This window comes from Phaseolus vulgaris, chromosome 4, assembly GCF_051622355.1.
Source record: "Phaseolus vulgaris cultivar YP4 chromosome 4, ASM5162235v1, whole genome shotgun sequence".
In the NCBI taxonomy this organism is placed as follows: domain Eukaryota; kingdom Viridiplantae; phylum Streptophyta; class Magnoliopsida; order Fabales; family Fabaceae; genus Phaseolus; species Phaseolus vulgaris.
In genome coordinates this window covers 16106819-16131045 of record NC_143501.1, presented here as the reverse complement: position 1 = coordinate 16131045, position 24227 = coordinate 16106819, and the positions used below count along the sequence as shown (strand labels likewise).

The window sequence follows — 24227 nt, the reverse complement described above, 5'->3', positions numbered from 1 at the left end:
TCTAATCATCACTCAAAGGTGAAGGAGGACTTCTCTTGTCTTTTACGACTTTTGATAACTCGTGCTCTTCACTCTTCTTCTTGTTACTCTCCGATTTTCTTTTGCCTCTTCAACTTGCAAAAGTTTCAACTTGTTCTTTCATTGCCTTTCTATACCCTCACCAGCGCTCGAGGGCAAGGGAGGACTTATCTTTTCCTGCACTGGGTGTCCCACACTCTAGGAGAGACCCGCTGAACGCGAGGTCGTATCGTCCTCAGTGTGGCTAAACACTTGGGACAAAGTCGCGCTTTGGGGCCCACGCCCGTGGAGAGGCCTATTACAACAGCGCCGCATCATCCACGGGGTGTCTAAACACCAAGGCAACTTAGCCCTTATCTCTGCGCGCTTGGTGCCCACGCCTGAGGAGAGGCCTACCTTGGGGTAGTTGATGGCATTTTCATGAAGTTCTTCTTGAATCAATGTAGAGTATGGGGCGGAAGCAATGAATGAGAGTGAGCAAGATCCTCCTAAGAGTGGTGTTGATCTTGTAGGTGCATGATAAGTATGGGTATTGAGTGGTTCGGCCAGCTCAAGGGAAAAGATGAAGGAATTGAAGTTTAGAGCCTAGGATTCTAGGGAGAAGCAAAGTTGAGCACAAATGGGCAGCATAACTTTACTCACAATAAACTTGCAAAATACATGAGATAGCCTCCCTATTTATAGGCTATTTGGGACGTAAAACCTAAGCTAATACATAATGAAATGTAAACCAAATGAAATGCAAGCCTAGGCCATGTGCCATGACCGATCACACCTAGCAAAGTTCTAGAATGTTTCATTCAAATGTGCTTTCTACACTACCCTATCTACTAAGCACCCCTAATGGGCCTTTATGCAACAAAAGCCTTCTCTTCACAAACCATAGCTTGGCCCATGTCTATGTGAAGCTAGACGGTCTAGGACTCTTCATAGATGCTCCTTATGTAGCCGCTCCTCTTCATGGCCTAGACGCTCCTCATCATGGCTAGACGCTCCTTTTGTTGAGGCTAGACGCTCTCATCATGGCTAGACGGTCTTAGTCTTGGAAGCTTGGCTTTCATAGTGTGGTGAGCTTGGGCCCTCCTCCATCATCCCCTCCCTCTTGAAAAGGATTTGTCCTCAAATCCAAGGCTTTTGCTCGGGGGATGGTTGTGGCTGGATGGTGTCCATCATCTCCTCCTTCATGAGAAGATCTATCCTCAGATGTGCATTCTTGATCTCGGATAGCAGCCTCTTGCTTCGTCAAGGTGTATCCTCCCGGATCAAATGTCAATCTATGTGAATCCTGAAACAAAGCAAAGGAGTTATGGTGAGCCTTTGGAAAATAGATAATTGTGTGAAGTTGCCATTCTTGTTTTTCTCTTGTGTTGGCCAACTTCTCACAATATCTCCCTTTTGAGGGTTGTAGGTGCTCTTTAATCCTCTTATATTTTCTAAAATTTTCAAAAGTAGTTACTTTTTCCTTAGGCATAATCCCTTTAGGAAATGGTGACAACTTTAAAAAGGCAAGAGGACTATGGTCACATATAACTTCAAATGGAGAGATATGAGTAATCTTGTGGACTACTCCATTGTATGCATGCATAAAAGGAAAAGGATTCTTATCCCAAGAATTGTGGGTGTCCCTCATGATTTCGTGAAGCATAGAAGGGAGAGCTATGTTTTCAAATTTTGGAGCTCTATTCCTTATTTTTGAAAATAAATCATGGAGGCTTGTCACTTTTCTTAAGAAGAGTTTATCCACTTCCATGAAGAAAGAATCAAGACCTTTTGTCGTCCTAGGAAGCTTTAATTTGAAATGTGTGTCTTCCCATGGATCTTTTACAAAAGGTGAAGGAGTATAGAATTCTTGAGACTTTGCTTTAGGTGTAGTTTGAAAACAAGAGTTGTACCTAAAGTAATGTCTTTGAACCTCTTTTCTCATGGGTGACAAAAGTTTTCCTCTTAAAACCTCTAGAGTTTCATCAATTCTCATTTGCCCCATGAGTTCTCCTTCTTGTAGACTTTTTCTCTTATGTGCAAAGAGAGTCTGGTTGGTACAACCATTGTTTATGAAAATTTGTACATTTTGCAATGGTTGTCTCAATAAGACATGGCAAGTTGTTCTAGGTACTACTTCATACAAAAATTGGTAGGTGCTTATAGATAACTTGTCATTCTTTTGGGGATATCTTAACACATTGGAGAAATAGTCTTGATCTATGCAAGCTTCTTTTAAAGACTTTTCTTTTGTGCTCATGCCTGCAAGTGTTCCTTTACAAAAGGAAAGGCTAGGTTGTTCAACAAGAAGCATGTTTGTAAAGGTAGTGTCATTGTGCTTGACTTGTTGAATGACCTTGTGGGAAGGAACACTATTCTCCCACGCCTTTTGTTTCCCAAAATTTTTCTCGTTTTCTATTTTTTCTTCATCCCTTTTGTGTTTCATTTGTATTTGGTCTTTTACCACTTGGGAATGTGGTAATGGGCTAAGTACAAATCTTTTGTGCTTGTGGATGAAAGAAATCTCGTTAGTTAGACCATTATGCGAGGTTTTCTTATCAAATTGCCATGGTCTACCTAATAAGATGTGGCAAGCTTCCATAGGTACTACATCACATAAAACATTGTCTTTGTAGTTACCTATAGAAAACTCGATTTCCACTTGTTTGTCTACACGTAGTTCTCCATCCTCATTGATCCATTGTAAATTGTACGGTTTTGGATGAGGAACTACTTGTAGTTTTAATTTTTCAATCAATCTAGTGCTACAGCAATTGCAGCATGACCCACCATCCACAATAAGAGAGCATATATTTTCTAAAATATTGCATCTAGTATGAAAAATGTTCTCTCGTTGTGTCTCGTTGGATGAACTAGGTTGATTGTGGAGGATTCTTTGAATCATCAATAAGTCCCCCTCCAAAGGATTTATCCTTTCTCCTTCCCCTTTTTCTTGAGTACTAGGTTCATCCTCACCACTTGTGTACTCATCTTTTCCTTTTAAAAACAAAACCCTTTGGTTTGGACATTGCGCTTGCACATGCCCTCTTCCAAAACATTTAAAACACTTGGTGTCCCTAGCACGGATGTATGGGGTGGAGGCATCTTTCACTAAGGGTTTGGTAGTTTCTTTGGATTCGTCTCTAGGTGTACTACCCTCCCTTTTAAAGTCTTTCTTGGGATAAGAGTTGGAGTAAGAACCCACCCTTAGACTTGAAGTTTTGCGCAAATTTTGTTGTTCAACTTTAATGTAAAGTTGAACCAAATCATTCAAGTCTTGGTAGGGTAATAGTTCTACTTTATCCCTTATCTCAAGGTTGAGCCCACTTAGAAACCTAGATATGGTGGTGGTTTCTTCCTCTCTAATGGATGCTCTCATCATGTAGAGCTCCATTTTCTGCCTATACTCTTCCACACTTAAGTTCTTTTGTTGGAGTCTTTGGAGCTTGTCCATCAACTCCCTATGGTAGTAGGAAGGTATGTGGCGACGTCTTAGGGCTCCCCTAAGGTCATTCCAATATTCTATGGAAGGCTCCCTATGAAGACGTCGGTCTCTTTCTAAAGAGGTCCACCAATACATGGCATTGCTTTGGAAACTAAGGGTTGCTAAGGGTACCTTCCTTTCTTCACTCACCCTATGGCAAGCAAAGAGTTGCTCTACTTTCATCTCCCAATCTAGGTAGGCCTCTACGTCTTCCTTACCATAGAAATGGGGTAGGTCTACCCTTACTTCCTTTGGGCTCTCTTGCTCCCTTTGTCTAGTTCTTCTAGGGGGTGGTTGGTAATAGTCATTAATTCTAAGGCTTCCCTCCCCTAGAGTCTCATTACTTTTAGAATGGGATGCATGAGTTTTTTTTTATTTTTGTGAGTTTTGTGATTTCTCTTCTTGAGCTTTAGCCAACTCATTGATTTTGTTCTCATTCTCCAATTGTCTAAAAGATATCAATTGTACCGCTTGGGATACTTCTTTTAAAAGAGTTTTCAAAGATTTTACTTCACTTTCTATAGACTTTGGAGAGTGATAAGAAGAAGACATGGCTAAAAATTTGTGTATATAGGTGTTTTACTTTGAGAAAGTTTAGGAAAGTTAAAGAAGGTAGTTTTCCAGGTAAGGGAGGTGAGTCACAAAGGACTACTTAAGTACCAAGCCTTTTCCTTGCCAAAAACTATCCCCAATATCTTCACACAAGACTTTCTCTTAGTGAAACACTTAGAACACAAATAAGTTGAGAAATAAATGCAAGAAAACAATGTAAGCTAACTATGCAACAAAGCTAGTCGGTTTAGCACACAAATTAAACAAAATTAAACATGCAAAACGTAGCTATGAAAGCAAAAGAAAAGCAATTACAAACAAGTAACAATTACTAATCAAGAATGCTATACTAGTCGGCCCTAGGTGAGGCTTCTTGGACACTTAGAGCCCTTGAAGACACACTCACCGTCTAAAACTTAATTAAAAAGGTAATTAACAATAAACCAAGTTGCAAAGAAAATAAGAGAACTCCCTTTGTTGATCCTCTTTTTGGTTAGTGCACTTCCTTGTTGTCTTTGCTTGTTGATCTTCCAAGTGTTTGTAGTGTTTTCTCAAGAATGCTTGTTTCGGCTTTGGCCTTGTCTTCTCCTTAGAATGATGGCCTTTAATCCTCCAATTTCCAGCACCTAGCAAAGGGCTAAACCTTAACCAAATCAAGTTCCCATTCACATAAGCACCAAAGAAGAATTAAATTCCAGCACCCAAATTAGAGGTCAAAGAACAAAAGCAAGAAACAAATTTAATTGAATAAAACAGTACCACCAAAAGGATTTAGATTATGACAACTAGAAAGAGAGTCAAGTAATTAAAGCAAACAAATAAAGTTACTCAATTAAAGGTTGGCACACAAAAGAATTCCTAAAGAAAAGCACTAGATTAGATGACCAAATAAAAAAAAAACAGCACCACTGGAAAATGTTGTGGGCCAGAAAACGTGTTTGTTCCCCGATTTATGCTGAGCTGTATTTTTAGAATTTGGCTCTGAAATTTGTTATGCAAGATATTCAGGATCTTATCTAAAATCTGGCTTTGGAATCACTCAAAACGGATGCACCATTTTTTTTAATAAATTTTGCAAATTTGGCGTTCGGTTAGGCCAGCTGGAGCGCTTCAGATTTGCACTCTGATTTTAAAAGATTTATCATTTTTTTTCTGTTGCTTCTTTTGACCTAATTCTTTTTTTGTCCTTTCTATAACACTTTAAACTTGCATTTTCCAGAGAATCAAAATTTTCCTATGAATGGAAATATTTTTCTGGGTTAAAACAGCCAAAACAGAGAAGGTGAAAACAGGGGAATCTGAAAACTGGAAACAAAAACAGCAAGATACCAAAGTTTAGACACAATGGAAATTTGTGAAATAGAATTGTGTAGGATCTAAACACAATATGAACTCAAACTAAAAATTAAAAAGGCACCAAAGGAGCAAAGAACAGCAGATTCAAGCAAATAAAGAGACCCAAAATCAAGAAACAATCAAGCCAAATAAAAGGACTACTATGAATTGTTGACAATATGGATGAACATGACTTGACAAAACATGTATAGATTCAGAAAATTAAAGACTCAAAGCATAAAATGAACCAAATAAGGAAAGCAATAAAGACTCAAAAGCCTAAAAGAAAAATAGCAACACAAAGGTGTATGGAATCCTATCACAAATTGCACAAGAAATTGTTCAAGATCAATTGAACAAGAGTGCTTCGGTTGGATCTTCCACAAAGCACACCAAGAACAAATTAAAATGTAAAAAACAGCAAGACAAGTAAGGAAAGTAAATGACAATATGAAATAAAGAAGAACTAAAATTGAAAAGACAAGGAGCTACTCATCTTGAAGAACCAAAGCTCATGATACCAAATGATGGCATTTTCATGAAGTTCTTCTTGAATCAATGTAGAGTATGGGGCGGAAGCAATGAATGAGAGTGAACAAGATCCTCCTAAGAGTGGTGTTGATCTTGTAGGTGCATGATAAGTATGGGTATTGAGTGGTTCGGCCAGCTCAAGGGAAAAGATGAAGGAATTGAAGTTTAGAGCCTAGGATTCTAGGGAGAAGCAAAGTTGAGCACAAATGGGCAGCATAACTTTACTCACAATAAACTTGCAAAATACATGAGATAGCCTCCCTATTTATAGGCTATTTGGGACGTAAAACCTAAGCTAATACATAATGAAATGTAAACCAAATGAAATGCAAGCCTAGGCCATGTGCCATGACCGGTCACACCTAGCAAAGTTCTAGAATGTTTCATTCAAATGTGCTTTCTACACTACCCTATCTACTAAGCACCCCTAATGGGCCTTTATGCAACAAAAGCCTTCTCTTCACAAACCGTAGCTTGGCCCATGTCTATGTGAAGCTAGACGGTCTAGGACTCTTCATAGATGCTCCTTATGTAGCCGCTCCTCTTCATGGCCTAGACGCTCCTCATCATGGCTAGACGCTCCTTTTGTTGAGGCTAGACGCTCTCATCATGGCTAGACGGTCTTAGTCTTTGAAGCTTGGCTTTCATAGTGTGGTGAGCTTGGGCCCTCCTCCATCAGTAGTGCCGTTTCTTCCTCAGGGTGTCTGAAACACCAAGGCGATCAGTGTTCTTGGTGCCCACGCCCAGGGAGAGGCGTGTCGGAAACATCGTCGTATCGTCCTTGGTGTGTCTAAACACCAGGATGACCAGGTATTTTGGTGATTACGCCTAAGGAGAAGGTTTCCTGAAGGATGTCACTTCTCCTTAATTGCGTGTATCTGCACCAAGTGACCTGGTTCTCCACTGCTCCGAAACTTCTTACTGTTTGACACACACGCTCGAAGGAAACGCCCCCCACCACTTCCTTGCGAGGTGTCTAAACATCAGACACTGGGGCTAGCTATTCCTACCTGAGGAGGGGGCGTCCCGAAGGAATCCCTTAACCCCTGCTCAAGGACTAGACTCTCGGATTTTAACTTATACTAAGCGTACCTTTTGACTTGACGCCCACGCATGAGCGTGTGCTCCCGTTACTTGCTTTGATTTCGATGCCCAGTCCCTTATCTGGCGACGCCTACGCCTGACGACGCTGCTCCCTTTGTTTTTTGTCTTTTACATTGTGTGGGAGGGAAAACTGAGACAAAGTTTTCTTGAACTTCTTTTTACTTGGGTGACCTCATTAAAAAAACCCCGAGAGGGAAAAAGAGTGTCCCCTTTACAACTGTGTGCTTCATAATTTTCAACTGAAATAAAATTTTAAATTGGCTGCATTTCAGCTGCGTGGGATGGGGCCCCCTTCGGTTACTTTGAAGGGTCTGGTCCATTTGGGAGACAACTTGTTCTCCAACTCATAAGGATGAGTCTTCCGCATGACCAAGTCAGCTACTTGGAACTGTCGCGGCTTCACCTTAGAGCTATACTGATGCTCCACTCTCCTCTTCACAGCTTCAGCCTTTATCCTCGCTTCCTCTCTGGCCTCGTCCAATAGATCTAGATTTACCCTTCTTTGCTCGTTGGACTCTTCTATCACAAAGCTCAAAAAGCGGGGTGAGCTCTCGTGAATCTCCACCGAGATCATGGCGTCTGACTCATATACCAAACTGAACGGCATCTCCATGGTGGAAGATTGAGACGTGGTGTGGTAAGCCCACACGATTCTTGGTACTTCTTCTGCCCACGCCCCTTTAGCTTTCTCAAGTCTTCGCTTCAATCCCCTCAGCAAAACTCTATTTGCTGATTCTACCTGCCCATTCGTCTGGGGGTGTTCGACTGATGCAAACACTTGCTTGATTCCTATCTCTGCACACAGCTTCCCCAACTGTTGGCTCGCAAACTGAGTGCCATTATCTGAGATGAGACGCCTTGGCACCCCGAAACGGCACATAATGTTCTTCCAAACAAAGTGTTGTACTTTGTGCGCAGTGATCTGTGCCACTGGTTCTGCCTCTATCCACTTCGTGAAGTACTCGATGGCGACTATCAAATACTTCATCTGCCTTATCGCCAGAGGGAAAGGCCCTAGAATATCGATTCCCCATGTGTGGAAGGGCCACGGGCTGTAAATCAATCTCAGCTCTTCTGGAGGCACCTTGTGCCAATCAGCATGCATCTGACACTGCTTGCATCGCTGGGCGTATCTCACACAGTCGTCTCTCGCCGATGGCCAATAAAACCCTGTGCGAATCACCTTGGAAGCTAGTGATCTTCCCCTTACGTGGCTTCCACAAATCCCCTTGTGAAGCTCTGACATGATCCTTGTAAACTCGTCGCCACTCACGCATGTCAGAATTGGGTGTGTGAACCCATGCCTGAACAACACTCCATCAACGAGGGTGTACCTTGCAGAGTTCTTCTTTATCCTCTTTCCCTCCCCAGGCTCTGCTGGGAGAATCCCATCTGCAATGTATCGCCTATAAGGCGTCATCCACGTGTCGCCTTCCTCCAAAGCGCATACTTGCAGAACCTTCTCTCCCTCGGGCGAGGCCGCATAGGTGCTGATGCGGGGTGTCCTCGCCGTATCTTGAATCAAAGAGCGATGGCTCCTTGGCTTTCCTCTCGTCGTGCTGATGTGAAGAACATCCACCATGTTGTCTGCCACAATCTTTCGCGACGTTTTGAGCGTCTCTTGGATGACTGTCCTCTGCCTTCCCCCCTTGCAAGAGCTGGCCAGCTTGGCGAGCAGCTCAGCTCTGGCATTTTGCTCTCTAGGGACATGCACCAGCTCAAACGTAGCGAAAGCTCCCTTCAACAATTGGACATACTTTAGATATGTTGTCATCTGCGGGTCCTTTGCTTGGTACTCCCCTGCTACTTGCCCTGTGACCAACTGGGAATCACTCTTCGCCAAGAGGCTTTGCGCATCCATCTCCTTGGCCAAGAGCATTCCAACAATTAGTGCCTCGTACTCAGCTTGGTTATTGCTTGCTTTGAAGGCGAAGCATAGGGCTTGCTCGATCAACACCCCGTTAGGCCCTCCAGAACTATTCTCGCGCCACTCCCCTATTGATTGGAGGACCCATCCACTGCCTAACGAACCATCCTTCCAGCTACGTCTGGCCTCTGAAGTACTTTCTGAATGGGGAGGTTCGTCATCACCACCATTGTGAAGCTGTGAAAATAGTGGCGGAGCCTCCTGGCCGAGAACACTACTGCCAACGCCGCCTTCTCCAACGACTGGTATCTCAACTCTGGGCCTTGCAAAGCCTTGCTTACAAAGTAGACGGGCCTCTGCACTTGATCCTGCTCCTGGACCAGCACATAACTGATAGCCCACTCAGTCACAGCGAAGTACAAACGAATGGGGGCGCCTGCCCGTGGCTTGTAAAGCACATGCGGCGTCGCCAAGTACTCCTTTAACTTGAGGAATGCTGCTTCGCACTCATCTGTCCACGCAAAACGGCTATTCCTCTTGAGGCACTGAAAGTAGGGGTGACCCTTCTCACCTCCAGCAGATACGAACCTTGACAAAGCTGCCATCCGCCCAGTCAGTTGCTGCACTTCTTTCATTGAAGTTGGGCTCCTCATGGCAATGATGGTTGTGCACTTATTAGGTTTCGCCTCTATTCCCCTTTCCGTGAGCATAAAGCCTAAGAACTTACCCGCCTCAACCCCGAAGACGCACTTCTCGGGGTTCAGCTTGAGGCAGTACTTTGATATGGTGGCAAACAGCTCTTCCAGATCCGTTGTGTGCCGCCCCCTCTCCTGCGAGGTCACCACCATGTCGTCTACGTAGGCTTGCACGTTCCTTCCTAGCATGGGTGCAAGGACCTTGTCCATTAGTCTCTGGTAGGTGGCGCCTGCGTTCTTCAGCCTAAACGGCATCACCTTGTAACAGTAACTGCACGTTTCCGTCATGAACGCCGTTTTGCTCTCATCCCTTGGATGCATTTTTATCTGATTGTACCCCGAAAATGCGTCTAAGAAGCTCAGCATCTTGCACTCTGAGGCGCTATCCACCAATGCGTCGATGCTAGGTAAGGGGTACGAATCTTTAGGGCACGCCTTGTTTAAGTCCGTGAAGACTACGCACATTCTCCTCTTTCCATTCGTCTTCTTCACTAAGATGACGTTGGCCAGCCACTCAGGGTATTGTATCTCCCTGATGTGTCCAACACTTAGCAATTTCTGTGTTTCTTCCTTCACGACGAGACACCTCTCTTCGTTGAACTTCCTCCTCCTCTGTCGTACAGGGCGAACCTTGGCGTCCATGCTGAGGTGGTGGCACAAAAAATCTGGGTCGATGTCTGGCATGTCTGAGGCGGTCCATGCGAATGCATCTAAGTGGCGCGAGATCACCGCTGCCATTTCGTCTTGTTCTTCCTGGCTCAATAAACGCCCCAGCTTGAATATCTTGCCACCAATCTGCCTCTCCACCACGTTGTCCACTGGTTGGGGTCAGCTATCTCGTACGCTCTCTGCGCGAGTCTCGTTTCTGCGATCTTCTTCTATAGGCGGCGCCTCATCGATTTCTCCCATGGGCGAGGCCCCCGCGGATACCTCCCCTATGGGCGATGCCTCCCCTGGTGTTTTTTCTAAGCGCGCATCTTCCCTTGGCGTCGCCCCTGCGGGTGAGGCCTCGACAGGTGTCGCCTCTTCTGCGGACTCCACCTCCATCGGCGTAGCTGAGATGGGCGATCATTCAAGCACCATGAAAACGTCTCTCTTTGTCTTTAAGCTATTTTCATAGCATTTTCGGGCATCCTCTTGATCAAATTTGATCACAATGACCCTGCCACTAAGATCTGGCAACTTCATCTTCATGTGGCGTGTGGAGGCCACCGCCCTTAGTCTATTCAGCGCAGGCCTTCCCAACAGAATGTTGTAAGCTGAATTAGCATTCACGACTAGATACCGGATGCTCTCGGTACGCGATGTCGTTCCATCAGTAAACGTCATCCTCAGCTCTAGGTAGCCACGCACCTCAACTTGGTCTCCTGTGAACCCATACAAGCATCCAGTGTAGGGCCTCAGCATGTCAGGGGACAACTGCAACTTATTGAACGTCGACCAAAACATGACATCTGCAGAACTACCCTGGTCGACGAGAATCCTATGCACCTTTCTCCCAGCTGTGACAACCGAAATGACCATGGGGCCATTGTCATGTGGGACAACATCTCGTAGGTCAGCCCTTGCGAACACAAGGTCTGATTCCTACTGATCATCTGAACCCTCCTCAGCAACTGAGTTCACTGCACTCACATACCTCTTGCGCTGAGAGGCAGTGGGTCCTCCTCCAGAAAAGTCACCAGAGATGGTGTGCACCCCTCCATGGATTGGCATTTCATGCTTCGTGAAACTCACACCACGAGTCTTTACGAGGTCCCAGCACCTCTGCTGCCCCCTTGCCTGAGGCCTCCTCGCCGCGTATGGCGCTTCTTGCAATCCAAGCCCAAGGGCCACGCACAACAAGATTGTAATATTAAAATAAAATAATATTATTATTTTATTTGGAGTTAGGATTTGAACTCAGGACCAAGTACAGAGTATCAACCTAACCACTGGGACAATGATCATTCTTGAAATATAAGGATTGTAGTATTGTCTTATTTTCTTTTTTTCTATTTCTTCTTTTTTTTCTTTCTGTTTCTGCTTTTTTTTTTAAAAAAAATGAACAGTACCGTGAACAGTACCGTGAACAGTGTCGTGAACAGTGTCGTGAACAGTACCGTGAACAGTAATGAGGGAAAAAAAAAATTCAGGATGCACAATTATATTATGACTTAAACCTTTGCTCTGAATACCAACTGATATGAATCCAAATAGACATGACAATAAAATTGGGAATTTAGGGTTACGGAACGGAATAAATTCAAAACAGTAACAATAAAAACCTGGATAAAGGAAGGCGCCACAAACAAAGTTTGATAAGCCTAAGGATGATCGTCACAAGAATTAGTGGATTCTTGATAAGATCGCAAGATACAGGGAAAAACCCTAGCATAGAAACACTCTCTAAAATTATCAAAATATTCGTTCCCCTAATCTGAGTTCCAATAGTGTATAAATTACAAAGGTCTTTTCTTGTTTGTAAGAAAATAAGACAATACTACAATCCTTATATTTCAAGAATGATCATTGTCCCAGTGGTTAGGTTGATACTCTGTACTTGGTCCTGAGTTCAAATCCTAACTCCAAATAAAATAAAAGAAAAGAAGAGAAAAAAAAAGGAAGAAGAAGAGGAAAACAAAAATAGAAAAAAAAAACAAGAGGAAAACAGAAAAAAAAATAGTTCTTATTCAGTGCATACTTGGTGTTTGTTAAAAGTTCTAAAAGTGTCCTGTCTACATATTTTATTTTCTCTATATATTGTTTTTGCTTGCTGTTTTTTTAATTGTCTTGCTTGTTTGTTGATAGTGAAATTGTTCTTCACTATTTTGTTCTTTACTATTATTTTTAATTGATTGTGATTGCTACTTTTGAAAGTGATTCTGCATTGATTGCTTGATTCTTGTAAGAACCTTAAGTAGAGAAAGAGTGGTAAAAGACAGTGTGATCATTAGAAAAAAAGCCTTATTGTGTGAAACACGAGTGTTGAGTGTAAACACGTGAGAAAGTGGTGTGAGGCCCAAACTTATTGTTATTTGTAATCTGTTTACTTGAGCATGGCAGGGGAACCGTCAGATAGTGGACTGTCTCAACTATAGATGCAAGCCTTAACACAACACTTAGAAAGGATAATGAAACAACAAAGTCATGGACTCTATGAGAGGTTGGATCAAATGGAGCAAGCACAACAAGTAAATCCAGAAAATAGAGGAGGAGATAGGAGGAGGAGAAGAGAAAATGATGGAGAACAAAGAACTCTGAGAATTGATGGAATAAAATTAAATATTCCCACATTCAATGGGAAAAGTGATCCTGATGCTTACTTGGAGTGGGAAATTAAAGTGGAGCATGAGTTTGCTTGCAATGAGTATAATGAGGAGCAGAAGATGAAGTTGGCAGCAGCTGAATTTTCACATTATGCCTTAACTTGGTGGAATAAATACCAAAGGGACAGAACTAGATATGAAGAACCCATGGTAGAATCTTGGACAGAAATGAAAAGGATTATGAGGAAGAGATATATTCCAGCAAGCTACAATAGGGAGTTGCAACTCAAACTCCAGAGAATGACTCAAGGAAATAAAAGTGTGGAAGAGTATTTTAAAGAGATGGAGGTGACCATGATTAGAGCTGGAAAGAATGAAGAAAACGAAGCAATCATGGCAAGATTTTTGAATGGATTGAATCATGATATTAGGGATGTTGTGGAGCTGCAAGAGTATGTTGACATGAAAGAGTTGTTGCACAAGGCTAACCAAGTAGAACAACAACTCAAGAGGAAGGGAATCATGAGGAGTTCTAACAATAATAAAAATTTCAATTGGAAGGATAAGGCGATGAAGGATAAAGGAGTTCCCTCAAGTTCAGTCACATTTTCAAGTGGGAAGTCACCTCATAGATATAGTAACTCACCACCTAAAAGGAAAACAAGTGAGGTAAAATGTTTCAAATGCTTGGGAAGAGGACATTATGCTTCAGAATGTCCAACAAAAAAGAATATGATCAGTTTATCAAAGACACAAATAGTCAGTGAACCTTCAAGTGAAGAAGAGAAGGAAGAGGTAGAGGTGGAGTTGGATACATTGGAGGGTGATTTGTTGATGATTCGAAGGCTTATGGGAAGCAAAATGCAAGCTTTGGACCAAACCCAAAGGGAAAATATTTTCCATACTAGATGTTCCATTCAAGGGAAAATATGTTCACTCATAGTTGATGGAGGAAGTTGCACCAATGTAGCTAGCTCAAGACTAGTTACCAAATTGAATTTGGAGACAAAACCGCACCCAAGGCCATACAAGCTTCAATGGCTTAGTGAAGATGGAGAGATGACAGGGAGTAAACAAGTAGGGGTGAACCTATCCATAGGACAATATAATGACAATGTCTTGTGTGATGTGGTTCCAATGGAGGCAACTCACATTTTGTTAGGGAGGCCGTGGCAGTTTGACACCAAGGCTATTCATGATGGTTTCACCAATAAAATCTCTTTCATGCAGAATAATAAGAAGATCATTCTCAAACCCTTATCTCCTAGAGAGGTGTGTGAGGATCAAATCAAATTGAGAGAAAAGAGAGTCCAAGAGAAAAGAGAGATGAGTGAAACACCTAAACAGAGCAAGAGTGAAACACTTACAAAGAGAGAAACACATGAGAGAAAAATGAGTGGATTACTGAAAGTGAATGAAGTGAAGAAGTTGCTACTTTCTAGCAAACCTCTTTATTTACCTTATTGCACAAACAACACTTTGGTTGATGACCTTTCTAACCAAATTAATTTTCTTCCTAGTGTTGATTCTGTTTTGCAGGAAATCCAAACTCAAGTTGAAGAATTGATGAACACAGGATGGGTACAAGAGACCATGAGCCCATGTGTTGTTCCAGTAATTTTGGTGCCTAAAAATGATGGTTATTGGAGGATGTGCACAGATTACAGAGCACTCAATAACATTACCATTAAGTATAAACACCATATTCCCAGGTTAGATGATTTAATGGATGAATTGTATGGTGGTTGTATATTTTCAAAAATTGACTTAAAAAGTGGTTGCCATGAAATTAGGATTAGGAATGAGAATGAATGGAAAACTGTCTTTACATCAAAATATGGATTGTATGACTGGCGTGAGTTGCTATTTGGGCTAACAAATGCCTCAAGCACTTTTATGAGATTAATGAACTATGTTTTGAGAGAATTTTTGGGCAAATTTGTTGTGGTGTATTTTGATGACATCTTGATCTATAACACTAGTTTGGAATTACATAAGGAACATTTGTGTGCTGTTTTGAATGTTCTTAGAAAGGAAAAGTTGTATGCTAATCTTGATAAATGCAGATTTTGTACTGAACAAATTGCGTTCTTGTGTTTTGTGGTAAGTGCCAAAGGAGTTCATGTAGATTATGAAAAGGTGATGGCTATCCAAGAATTATGTTTACATCATGTTGAGTTTGCTTACAATATGGTTGTTGACAGCACATCGAATTGTGATCCATTTGAAATTTTGTATGGATTAAATCCTTTAACTCCAATATATTTGTTAACTATGCCTAACATTTTTGTTTTAAAGCATAAAGATACACAGGCTAAGATTGACTATGTGAGAAAGCAACATAAAAAGGTTGAAGAACAAGTTGAAGAAAAAGGTGAAGGTTATTCTAAACAAGTTAACAAAGGAAGAAAGAAAGTAATCTTTGATCCTGGAGATGGGGTCTGGGTACACATGAGGAAAGAAATGTTAACTAGACAAAGAAAATCCAAGCTCCAATCTAGACGGGATGGACCTTTTCAAGTGTTAGAAATGATTAATGACAATGCCTACAAGATTGATCTTTCAAGTACGTACAATATGAGTAGCACTTTTAATGTGTCTGATTTGTCTCATTTTATTGGAGGTGATGAAGCTTTGGATTTAACTTCAAGTCTTTTTCAAGAGGGAGGGAATGATGCGGACATCCAAGCCCAAGGGCCACGCACAACAAGATTGGAATATTAAAATAATATTATTATTTTATTTGAAGTTAGGATTTGAACTCATGACCAAGTACAGAGTATCAACCTAACCACTGGGACAATGATCATTCTTGAAATATAAAGATTGTAGTATTGTCTTATTTTCTTACAAACACGAAAAGACCTTTGTAATTTATACACTATTGGAACTCAGATTAGGGGAACGAATATTTTGATAATTTTAGAGAGTGTTTTCTCTGCTAGGGTTTTTCCCTGTATCTTGCGATCTTATCAAGAATCCACCAATTCTTGTGGCGATCATCCTTAGGCTTATCAAACTTTGTTTGTGGCGCCTTCCTTTATCCAGCTTTTTATTGTTACTGTTTTGAATTTATTCCATCCCGTAACCCTAAATTCCCAATTTTATTGTCATGTCTATTTGGATTCATATCATTGAGGGTCTCACCCTGATACTGCTTTACATCGAACAGGTCGTACGAGACCAGCAATGGAGCCCTGTTTGCTAGATACTGCTCCCTAAACAGCTGCGAGAGCTGTGCGAAGAAGGTGATATGGCCATAAGGAAGGCTAATGAACCAGTCCATGGCCATCCCAGTCAAAGTGCTCATGAAGAGCTTGCATCTTACAGCGTCGGAGCCGCCTACCAGCATCATTTGCGTGTGGAACGCAGTGAGATGTGCTTCGGGGTCCTCCATCCCTGTGAACGTTACCTTGGGCCCCACAAACGTGTTGGGGATCACCGTCTCCAGAATCAGCTGCGAGAATGGCGTAGAGAACTCCCTTGGTGGAGTGGAACCCTCAGGCTCATCCCCATCGCGTAGTCTTGAGTTGTTGCGCCACCCACGACACAACTCCTCATTCATGCGACAAAGCTCCTCATTTCTCGCCTGAGATGCCGCGAGATCCTCCTGCATGCGCTCTTGCTCAGCCTTCGACGTTGCCATTGCCTCCTGCAGTCCCTATATCATACCCATGACCTGCTGCATGGTCATCTCTTCGCTCTCAGCGCGCGTCGAACCTTGCGTCGTGGACCTCATCTTCTGCGGTTTCAGGAACTTCTTCTAGCTGTCGTGCAACTCCAAGGGAATGAAGAAAACATTGGGAACTCGAACTCAAACAAACACGATCCAACAGCGAACTGAACCGAAGGCAATCGGTGAAACTGCACCAATTTCACAACGAACGGTGGATCTTGGTATACTCTCGAAGGAACTGAATCGGAAACTGCAACTGGAAAATTGAACACTTGTGGTGGGACTGATGTTTTAGATCGGGGCCCCACGGTGGGCGCCAAATGTTCCCACCGGTTGACTAGATTGTGCTTCGTGCGTAGCTAAGACCCGCGTATCTAGGACTCCTTCGTCTTTGTTCCAAATCTTCTCCCTGTGCCACCGTGAGTACCTGAAACAGAGAGAACAAAGGGGCGCCCTCGCGGCCGTTTGCACTCCGACGATCAAGTCAGCAAGCGAGACACATCAAAGGGGACACACCTCCGTATCGGAGCACCGTGAATGGATGCTTTGAAGGTGGTCGAATATCTGAGTAACAAATTTCTCTCTAATTGCCTGTGCGAACAGTGGGTCCGCGAGCAAGCAATTAGAGTGTGTGTGTCAAACTGAGTCTGGATCTCTGTCTCAAACGTCTAAAGCCCCTTTTAAACGTCTAAAGCATTCAAAGCGTTTTAAAGCGCATTTAAAGCGTCTTAAAGCGCACTTAAAGCACTTAGTAACGTTCAACGCGTTTAAAACGTTCAAAGCATTTAAAGCATTTAAAGTGCTTTAAAGCGTTTAAAACGTAAACTAAAATAAAAACGTACCTTAGCAAACTTTCAGGGAAACTTATACACCTTGATGTTTCAGTACTTACTACCATGTGTTCTTATGACTTGATCCTATTCTACGTGGAAGGCCTTACAACACCGTAATCCAGCTTAGGGATATTCCATCGTGAAAGTCCTCCTTCCTCGTAGTGCATCCGGCAGAAGGGGTGACTTTCTGGGTGCCAACTCATGCGCCCCAACCTCTAGTCACTCACCTTGGGAGCTTACCTACCCTACGCACATGGCTCGACTCCCGGGCGTGGCCCTCTCATGGGTCGTATCTATCCCGGGGGTCTCCCAGAGGTGGCGTGGGTACTTCACGAGTCAGGCTACTCCCTACTGGAACTAAACTATGGCCTTGGAGCCACCTTTCTCTTACTGCTCTGAGGTACTGAGGCCCCTCGTGGTGTCGCCCCCTCCACGGTCTTTCCTACCCGTGGGTATCGGGGGGTGACATCATCGATGCCTTAACCTAGCGACGCCTTAACCTGGCGACGCCTTAAACGGTCAACCTATTGACTTTCCTCCATGGGCACCCTGGATGGGTCCCACCATATGTTTGACTTTGGCTTTGACTTTGACTTTGACTTTGACTCTGGTCAACGCCCGGGGACGGGACGGTACAGTTTCTTCACCAAAACTTAGGTTACCCTGCCTTTCATGTTGAATTATCATGAAAAAGAAACTTTTTTAAGAAGGTAAAAGATCCATCAACAATATATGTGACTTAACAACATTGAAATAATCATTCAAACAATTTAGAAACTAAATCATCGTATCTTGGTGCCTATAATTCCTTACAGTCCTCATTGCTTAGAATTTATTGGACAAGTGCCACATTCAAGCTCTTCCCCAACCCTTTTAGCTTAGTGAAAATTTAGTCATGCCCAAAGTTCCTTGCTTGGAATTATGGAATTCGTACTGAAGTTCTAAAACATGAATAAAATATTCTTACAAGAATCATTCCTTTAAATCAAACCAAATGTTTATATCATGTTCCATTAAAACAACTCTTTCTCTTATTGATGGGAAGACAAATAATAGTATTATCATCCAGGCAAAAAAAAAAAAAACTATATTTACCATGGCGATAAGAATAACCAATGAATTTGTCCTTAACTAGACACCCTCCAATTTTAAGAATTCAAGGTTTGAAGGGCAACCTTTCCATAAATCATAAGTGTTTTATTTAGTTATTTAAGAGGAACTTTATTAAGAATGTAAGATTTCGTCAAGGTTTTTTTTTTCACATATAATTAGACATACCAAAATTAAGAAAGGTTGCATTTATCATATCTTTCAAGGTCTTATTTTTCCTTTGGGCTATACAATTTTGTCTAAGTGAAAAAGGGGGTAATGAACTCATGTATTATATCATTCTTCTCACATAATTCATGACTTGTTGTACAATATTCACCTCCCATATCAAATTTTAATCTCTCAATCTTTTAGTCTAGTTGATTCACCACTTTAGCTTTATATTTTAGGAACATTTCCTTGCTCTTATTCTTTGATTTTAATAGATATATTATTAAAAAAATTCTTGAAGTTTGTTAGATCAGATCAAATAGTTCAAGATGTTTTGTACGCCTATGCACTTAAAAAGTTTTCCTTCTACACATATAGGACATTTAGGGTTATTTTCTATATGCAACATAGGTAACAATTTTGTCGTTATCAGTTTCAACATCTATTTTAAGTCCAATTTTCTTATTAATATGATGAGTTCCAGATTTAAAGTTGTGTAGATAATAGTTTTTATCAAAGGCTTCAATTTGGTTTTAAAAATTGGATACATTTTAGTACAAATTTGTCATTTCACTGATACACACGTATTCTTTTTAAGCTCTCTTTATTCTTCACAAATGGTAAATTTCTATGCATGGATCGTGAAGGGTATATAAAACATTGCTTAAGGAAAGAGTTTTTTCAAAAGTATCACTAAATAAAATATATGTGGTGGCGATTATTTTCGTATACCATGGTGTTTATAACTGCCACAATATATGTGTGTGGGAATCTTCTTTAGGTTTCTCACCATATTCTGTTAATTCAGAAACTCATAAACAAAGTGTCAACATGAAATGTGCAATCTTAAAATCAACTCACACCATAATGTAATCTTTTCAAACTCCTATGTATTGTGGTGATATTTATCTCTAATGTTCTATTCTTATTTGGTATTGGTATTTTCATTTTATGCTTAAATCTTGAATCTTTGGAATTGATTGTGAAGTATTTCTGATGATCTAACCCAAAAGAAAATACTTGACATATTATGATACTAGGAATAGACTGTGATAGCAAATGTTTTATAACATTTTTTTCATAATAAGAAAATTTGTTAAATAGTTAAGGAATCAATTTTTAGGAGAAGATCTTAATAATTTCATATTTGAAGAATCAATGTGAATGACTCTCTTTGTTGCATCAATATCAAATTAGGTCAGAATATTGTATATGTTTATTTATCCAAAATAGAGACGAGTGAGAAGGATTAACTTCAATCTCAATCATTAATTGAATTCTTATAATCATTTACTTTGTTTTTATTTAAATTAGAAGCAAATTTTATTCAAACAATGCTCATATACCTTGAATTGGACCTTTGTACATATTTCAATATTTAGTGAATGTTACACATAAAGATTTTAATAGAATATTTTCTATTGGGTTCGATATCTGTCTTTTGAGATAAATTATTACTGTTGACCGAGTACACTTGCCAAATTATGTCAACATAAGCCTCAACCTATACCTATGTTATGGTATACTCATATTCATCAAAACCATTTTGCTATTGTTTAAGACCCAAAGCTATATCGCTCAGTTGTTGGTGCATTACAATACATTCTCAACACTCATCATAAACTCTCATATGCAGTTAATAGGGTATGTCAATTCATGCATGACCCTCAAGAAGGGCATCCGAAGGTTGTCAAACGAAATTTACACTATCTTGTTGGTTCCACCAATCATGGTCTCTTTATATGTTGCAATACAACCACTTCCATTATTGACTTCAGCGATGTTGATTGGTCCTATGACATTGATAATAGAATATCTATTACAAGGTATTGTGTTTTTTTCTTGGAAACAATATTATATTTTCAAAATCTCATAAATAGAAGACGATTTCCAAGACCATCACGAAGATTGAATATCGTAGCATTGTTGCACTCCTTGCTAAAATTATATGGGTTCACTCTCTTCTTTAAGAACTTCACATCAAAACTTCCATTCCTAAGCTTTACACAAAACACTTTGGCATAGATGTGCATCTTGTTCGAGACTACATTCAGCATAATCGGGTTCAATTGATTCACTTACCAACAAAATATCAAATTGCAAATTTGTTAACTAAGCCCATCACTGATCTACCTTTCATTTGTTTTAGGATAAACTTATGGTTCTGCTCAATCCAACCATAAGTTTAAGGGGGGATAATAGAAGTGTCAAATAGTTCCCGCTTTTGTATATATATCATGTCTTCGTTATGCTTTAGTGTGACTAATATACATTTTCTTTTCTTCTTCTAATGCATCTTTCTCATTCTCACTGCAAGAAAATCATTAAATAGAAACTAATTTTAAAGATAAAAAATAATTAGTTACTTATATATTGATTAAACTAGATACTAATACTAAAAAACTTATTGATATCTAAAGTAGTTTCTATTATTCATAAAAATTTTAATTTAATTTTTAAATTGATATCTAATTAGCTACAAGGTTTTAGCTACAAACTTTAGAATCTAAATTAATTGGTAACTAAAATCTTAGTAGCTAATTAGATACCAATTTAGAAATTATTTTATATACCAATAATTTTTTTATTTTCTAAAATAATAGATAATTTAGTTAATATAATAACTAATTATTTTTTTCTTTAAAATTAATTTTTATTTAATGATTTCTTTTAATGTCTCTTTCTATATATTGATACCGTTACTGAAGCTTTTGCTTCTGTTCAATATATAAAGACTGAAGCTAATTTTGGTTGGTTAATCCGATCAGTTCAACGATGGTTGGCAAGTATGATGGTCTTAATGATGATTCTACACGTATTTCGTGTATATCTTACAGGTGGTTTTAAAAAACCTCGTGAAATCATAATTTTTTTTCTTTATTGTATAGAATATACGCATCAATATTCATGTATGATACCTTTTATTCCATTCCCAGTTCCAATGTATATATTGATCTATCAATTTTTAGTGGAGGCTTTACTTTCCAAAATCTTGTGCGTAATCAATGACTCAAGACCTTAGTGAAATTATAAGATAAATATTATCCTGACTTAGTAAAGATCTTTAGGGAAGTTTTAGTCACAAAGTTATTATTGATGATTACATCTGGATTAACATTGTTGAATTCAAATTAGAGGGTCATTTTGTTCTTGTTCCTTTGAGTATAGAAGATTTCAATAAAAAAATTGTATACTTAGATTGTTTAAGAAATCATCCTTTTGTTCAAGAAACAAATTTCTAAGTATTTTAAAACTGGAAATATGAGGATGGAAGAAAGGCTTTTTTCCTTTGTCATTGCTTGAATTTTTTACTCCAGTAGTGACCAATCATGCACAACTCTCTAAGGGTTACATGCTATTGATTTTTTTTCTTTGTTTTAGTTTTAAAATATTATATTTATTGAAAACGTAAATAAATTATTTTTAAAATAATTACATTTATTGTTATTTTTCATATTTGGCAGAGAAATTTAAACTTAAATTGAAGTTTGTGGGACAAATGAATTACTATTCAACGTCTACTTTATAACTTAAAAAAAGAAAAACAAGTGGAAGCAAAAATAAATAATTCCAAAACGGAAAAATCATAAAGAAGCCGATAATGTATTCAATCAATATATTATTTTATTAAACTTAACTTAATCAATCAATATATAGTGACTAGGTGTATTTGAAAATATAGAGTAATTAACTTGGAAAGAGTTAATGTTGAATAATTAAATTTAATTCAGTAATTGTAAGTTTAACAGTTGTTATAAATTATTTTTTTTAAATTTTAAACTTTAACAAATGTAAATGCTTTGTTTAAAGTTTGAATTGCTAGCATTAAATAATTAAACTCAAATTTAAAATTATTATAAATTTTAAACATTTAAAAAGGTATAAATGTTTCTAAAAAGTGAAAATGGTACGGGATCATATTACTAATTATAAATTTATTAATTTTCAGTATTTAAAAAAAATGAATGCTTAAAAATTTAAAATTATAACAAATATATAAATGATTATTTGTATTTTTCTGTTGTTATAACAACTTTTTCATAGTACTCGTATGAATTATATTAATTTAATAATTTTAGTGTTTCCAATTATTTTTTAATTCACTTTTATAATAATTTAATATAATTTTATATCTCTATTTTTTAAATATATTTGATTAGCATTGTAACACCCCAGAAAATAACATCTAAGTATTACAATACAAGTTCTACGTATTTCTATACAAACTTGGAGTTTTTTCAAAACATTCCTAATACATGATTAGGATTTATAGAAATACAAATATTTACATAAGGCTTTCCTGCACCTGTATGGTCATATGCTCGTGTACATAGTACAGTCATCGCAGTTTAAACACAACACAAAAAACAAGGGTAAGCTAGTGAAAATAAAATTTTATAATATATGAAATTAAATTAAAAGAGAAAATCAAATTACATGGCCAATTTCTCAATTATTCAATCTTGTTCAAATTCCAACATAAATCAATCACATAGATCTCACATGGATCTACACATCCAGAATATTCAACAAACAACGTCTTCCGGAAGACCCATATTAAGTAAGTCCTACCAGAGACTAAGACCTGATCCAAAGATTACCAGCGAATCCAACAGAAATGATCAGGGTAAGTTCAATACAACCCAAGCCGTGCATCTCATATGTCACGGTGTGCATGAACTCCCCCATCAGCTTCTCACCACCTGATATCTTAGTCTATGTGACTTAGATCATCAGTGAAGCTCGGAGATCTCTGTTACCACATAGGCATCAATACTTAATACACAACAAACATCAGTCCATACATTATCCCAAATGTATGAATTCAATTCCATACCATTCCGTCATACAATATCATTCAAAAAGTGATCCAAAATATTCAAAAGTCTATTTGACATAAAAAAAATAACACTTTAATACTAAATCATCAAAACCGAATATTTTCACAAATTTAAATAATATATAAACAAACAACCCAATATATATAAACACACAACATCCCTACAAGAGAAATTGAATATTGGGACCACGTCCCTTCTGCATTCAGATCTTCTATCCTAGGGTGCTATTAAAAATTAAATTTAGCTTCCCTTACCTCAATTGCTTGTTTTCCAAGCAACCTTTAGAATTTTATTCCCCACAGTCTGGATAAGCTTCAAGATTTACGGGCCTAATGCAAGTTATCCAAACAGAACAAAAATTCAGTATATAATAGAATAAGTTGAGAGGATTAAACTTCTCAACTGACCCCACCAAGATTGATGACTAAATCCTAAGTAAAAACAAAGAACAAAGGATATTAACAAAGGATATTTAGAGTAAAAATGAACTTACTCTGTTTAAAAATCTGATCGGGTAGAAATGTTCCTTAACTCGCCATCTACAACATGGTCCGATCAGATTTTAAAATAGATGAAGATTGGGAGAGAAAATTAAGAGAGATGGAGAGAAGAGAATATGGAGAGAGAGAGAGAGAGAAATGGAGATAAGGAAGAAAACAATATATGCGTGCAGGTGCAGGGGGGTTGCTGTTTTGTTTTTTAAAAAAAAGTGCTCTTACATTATCTCCAACTACAAAAAATTTCGTCCTCGAAAATGAACTTACCAATAAAGAGACTAGGGTATGATGCTCGTATCTCCTCTTC

The 24227-nt window shown here is 39.1% G+C and overlaps 1 protein-coding gene across 1 annotated transcript; it reads left to right on the top strand.

Annotated features, from left to right (window-relative positions):
* The first annotated feature begins 12949 nt into the window (after window positions 1–12949).
* On the top strand, window positions 12950–21429 carry LOC137838430 (uncharacterized). The gene is made up of 3 exons (XM_068647677.2): window positions 12950–15193; window positions 20144–20408; window positions 21420–21429. The coding sequence occupies exons 1-3, from the start codon at window positions 13021–13023 to the stop codon at window positions 21427–21429; spliced, it is 2448 nt and encodes an 815-aa protein (XP_068503778.2). The 5' UTR covers window positions 12950–13020.
* Window positions 21430–24227: the final 2798 nt, after the last annotated feature.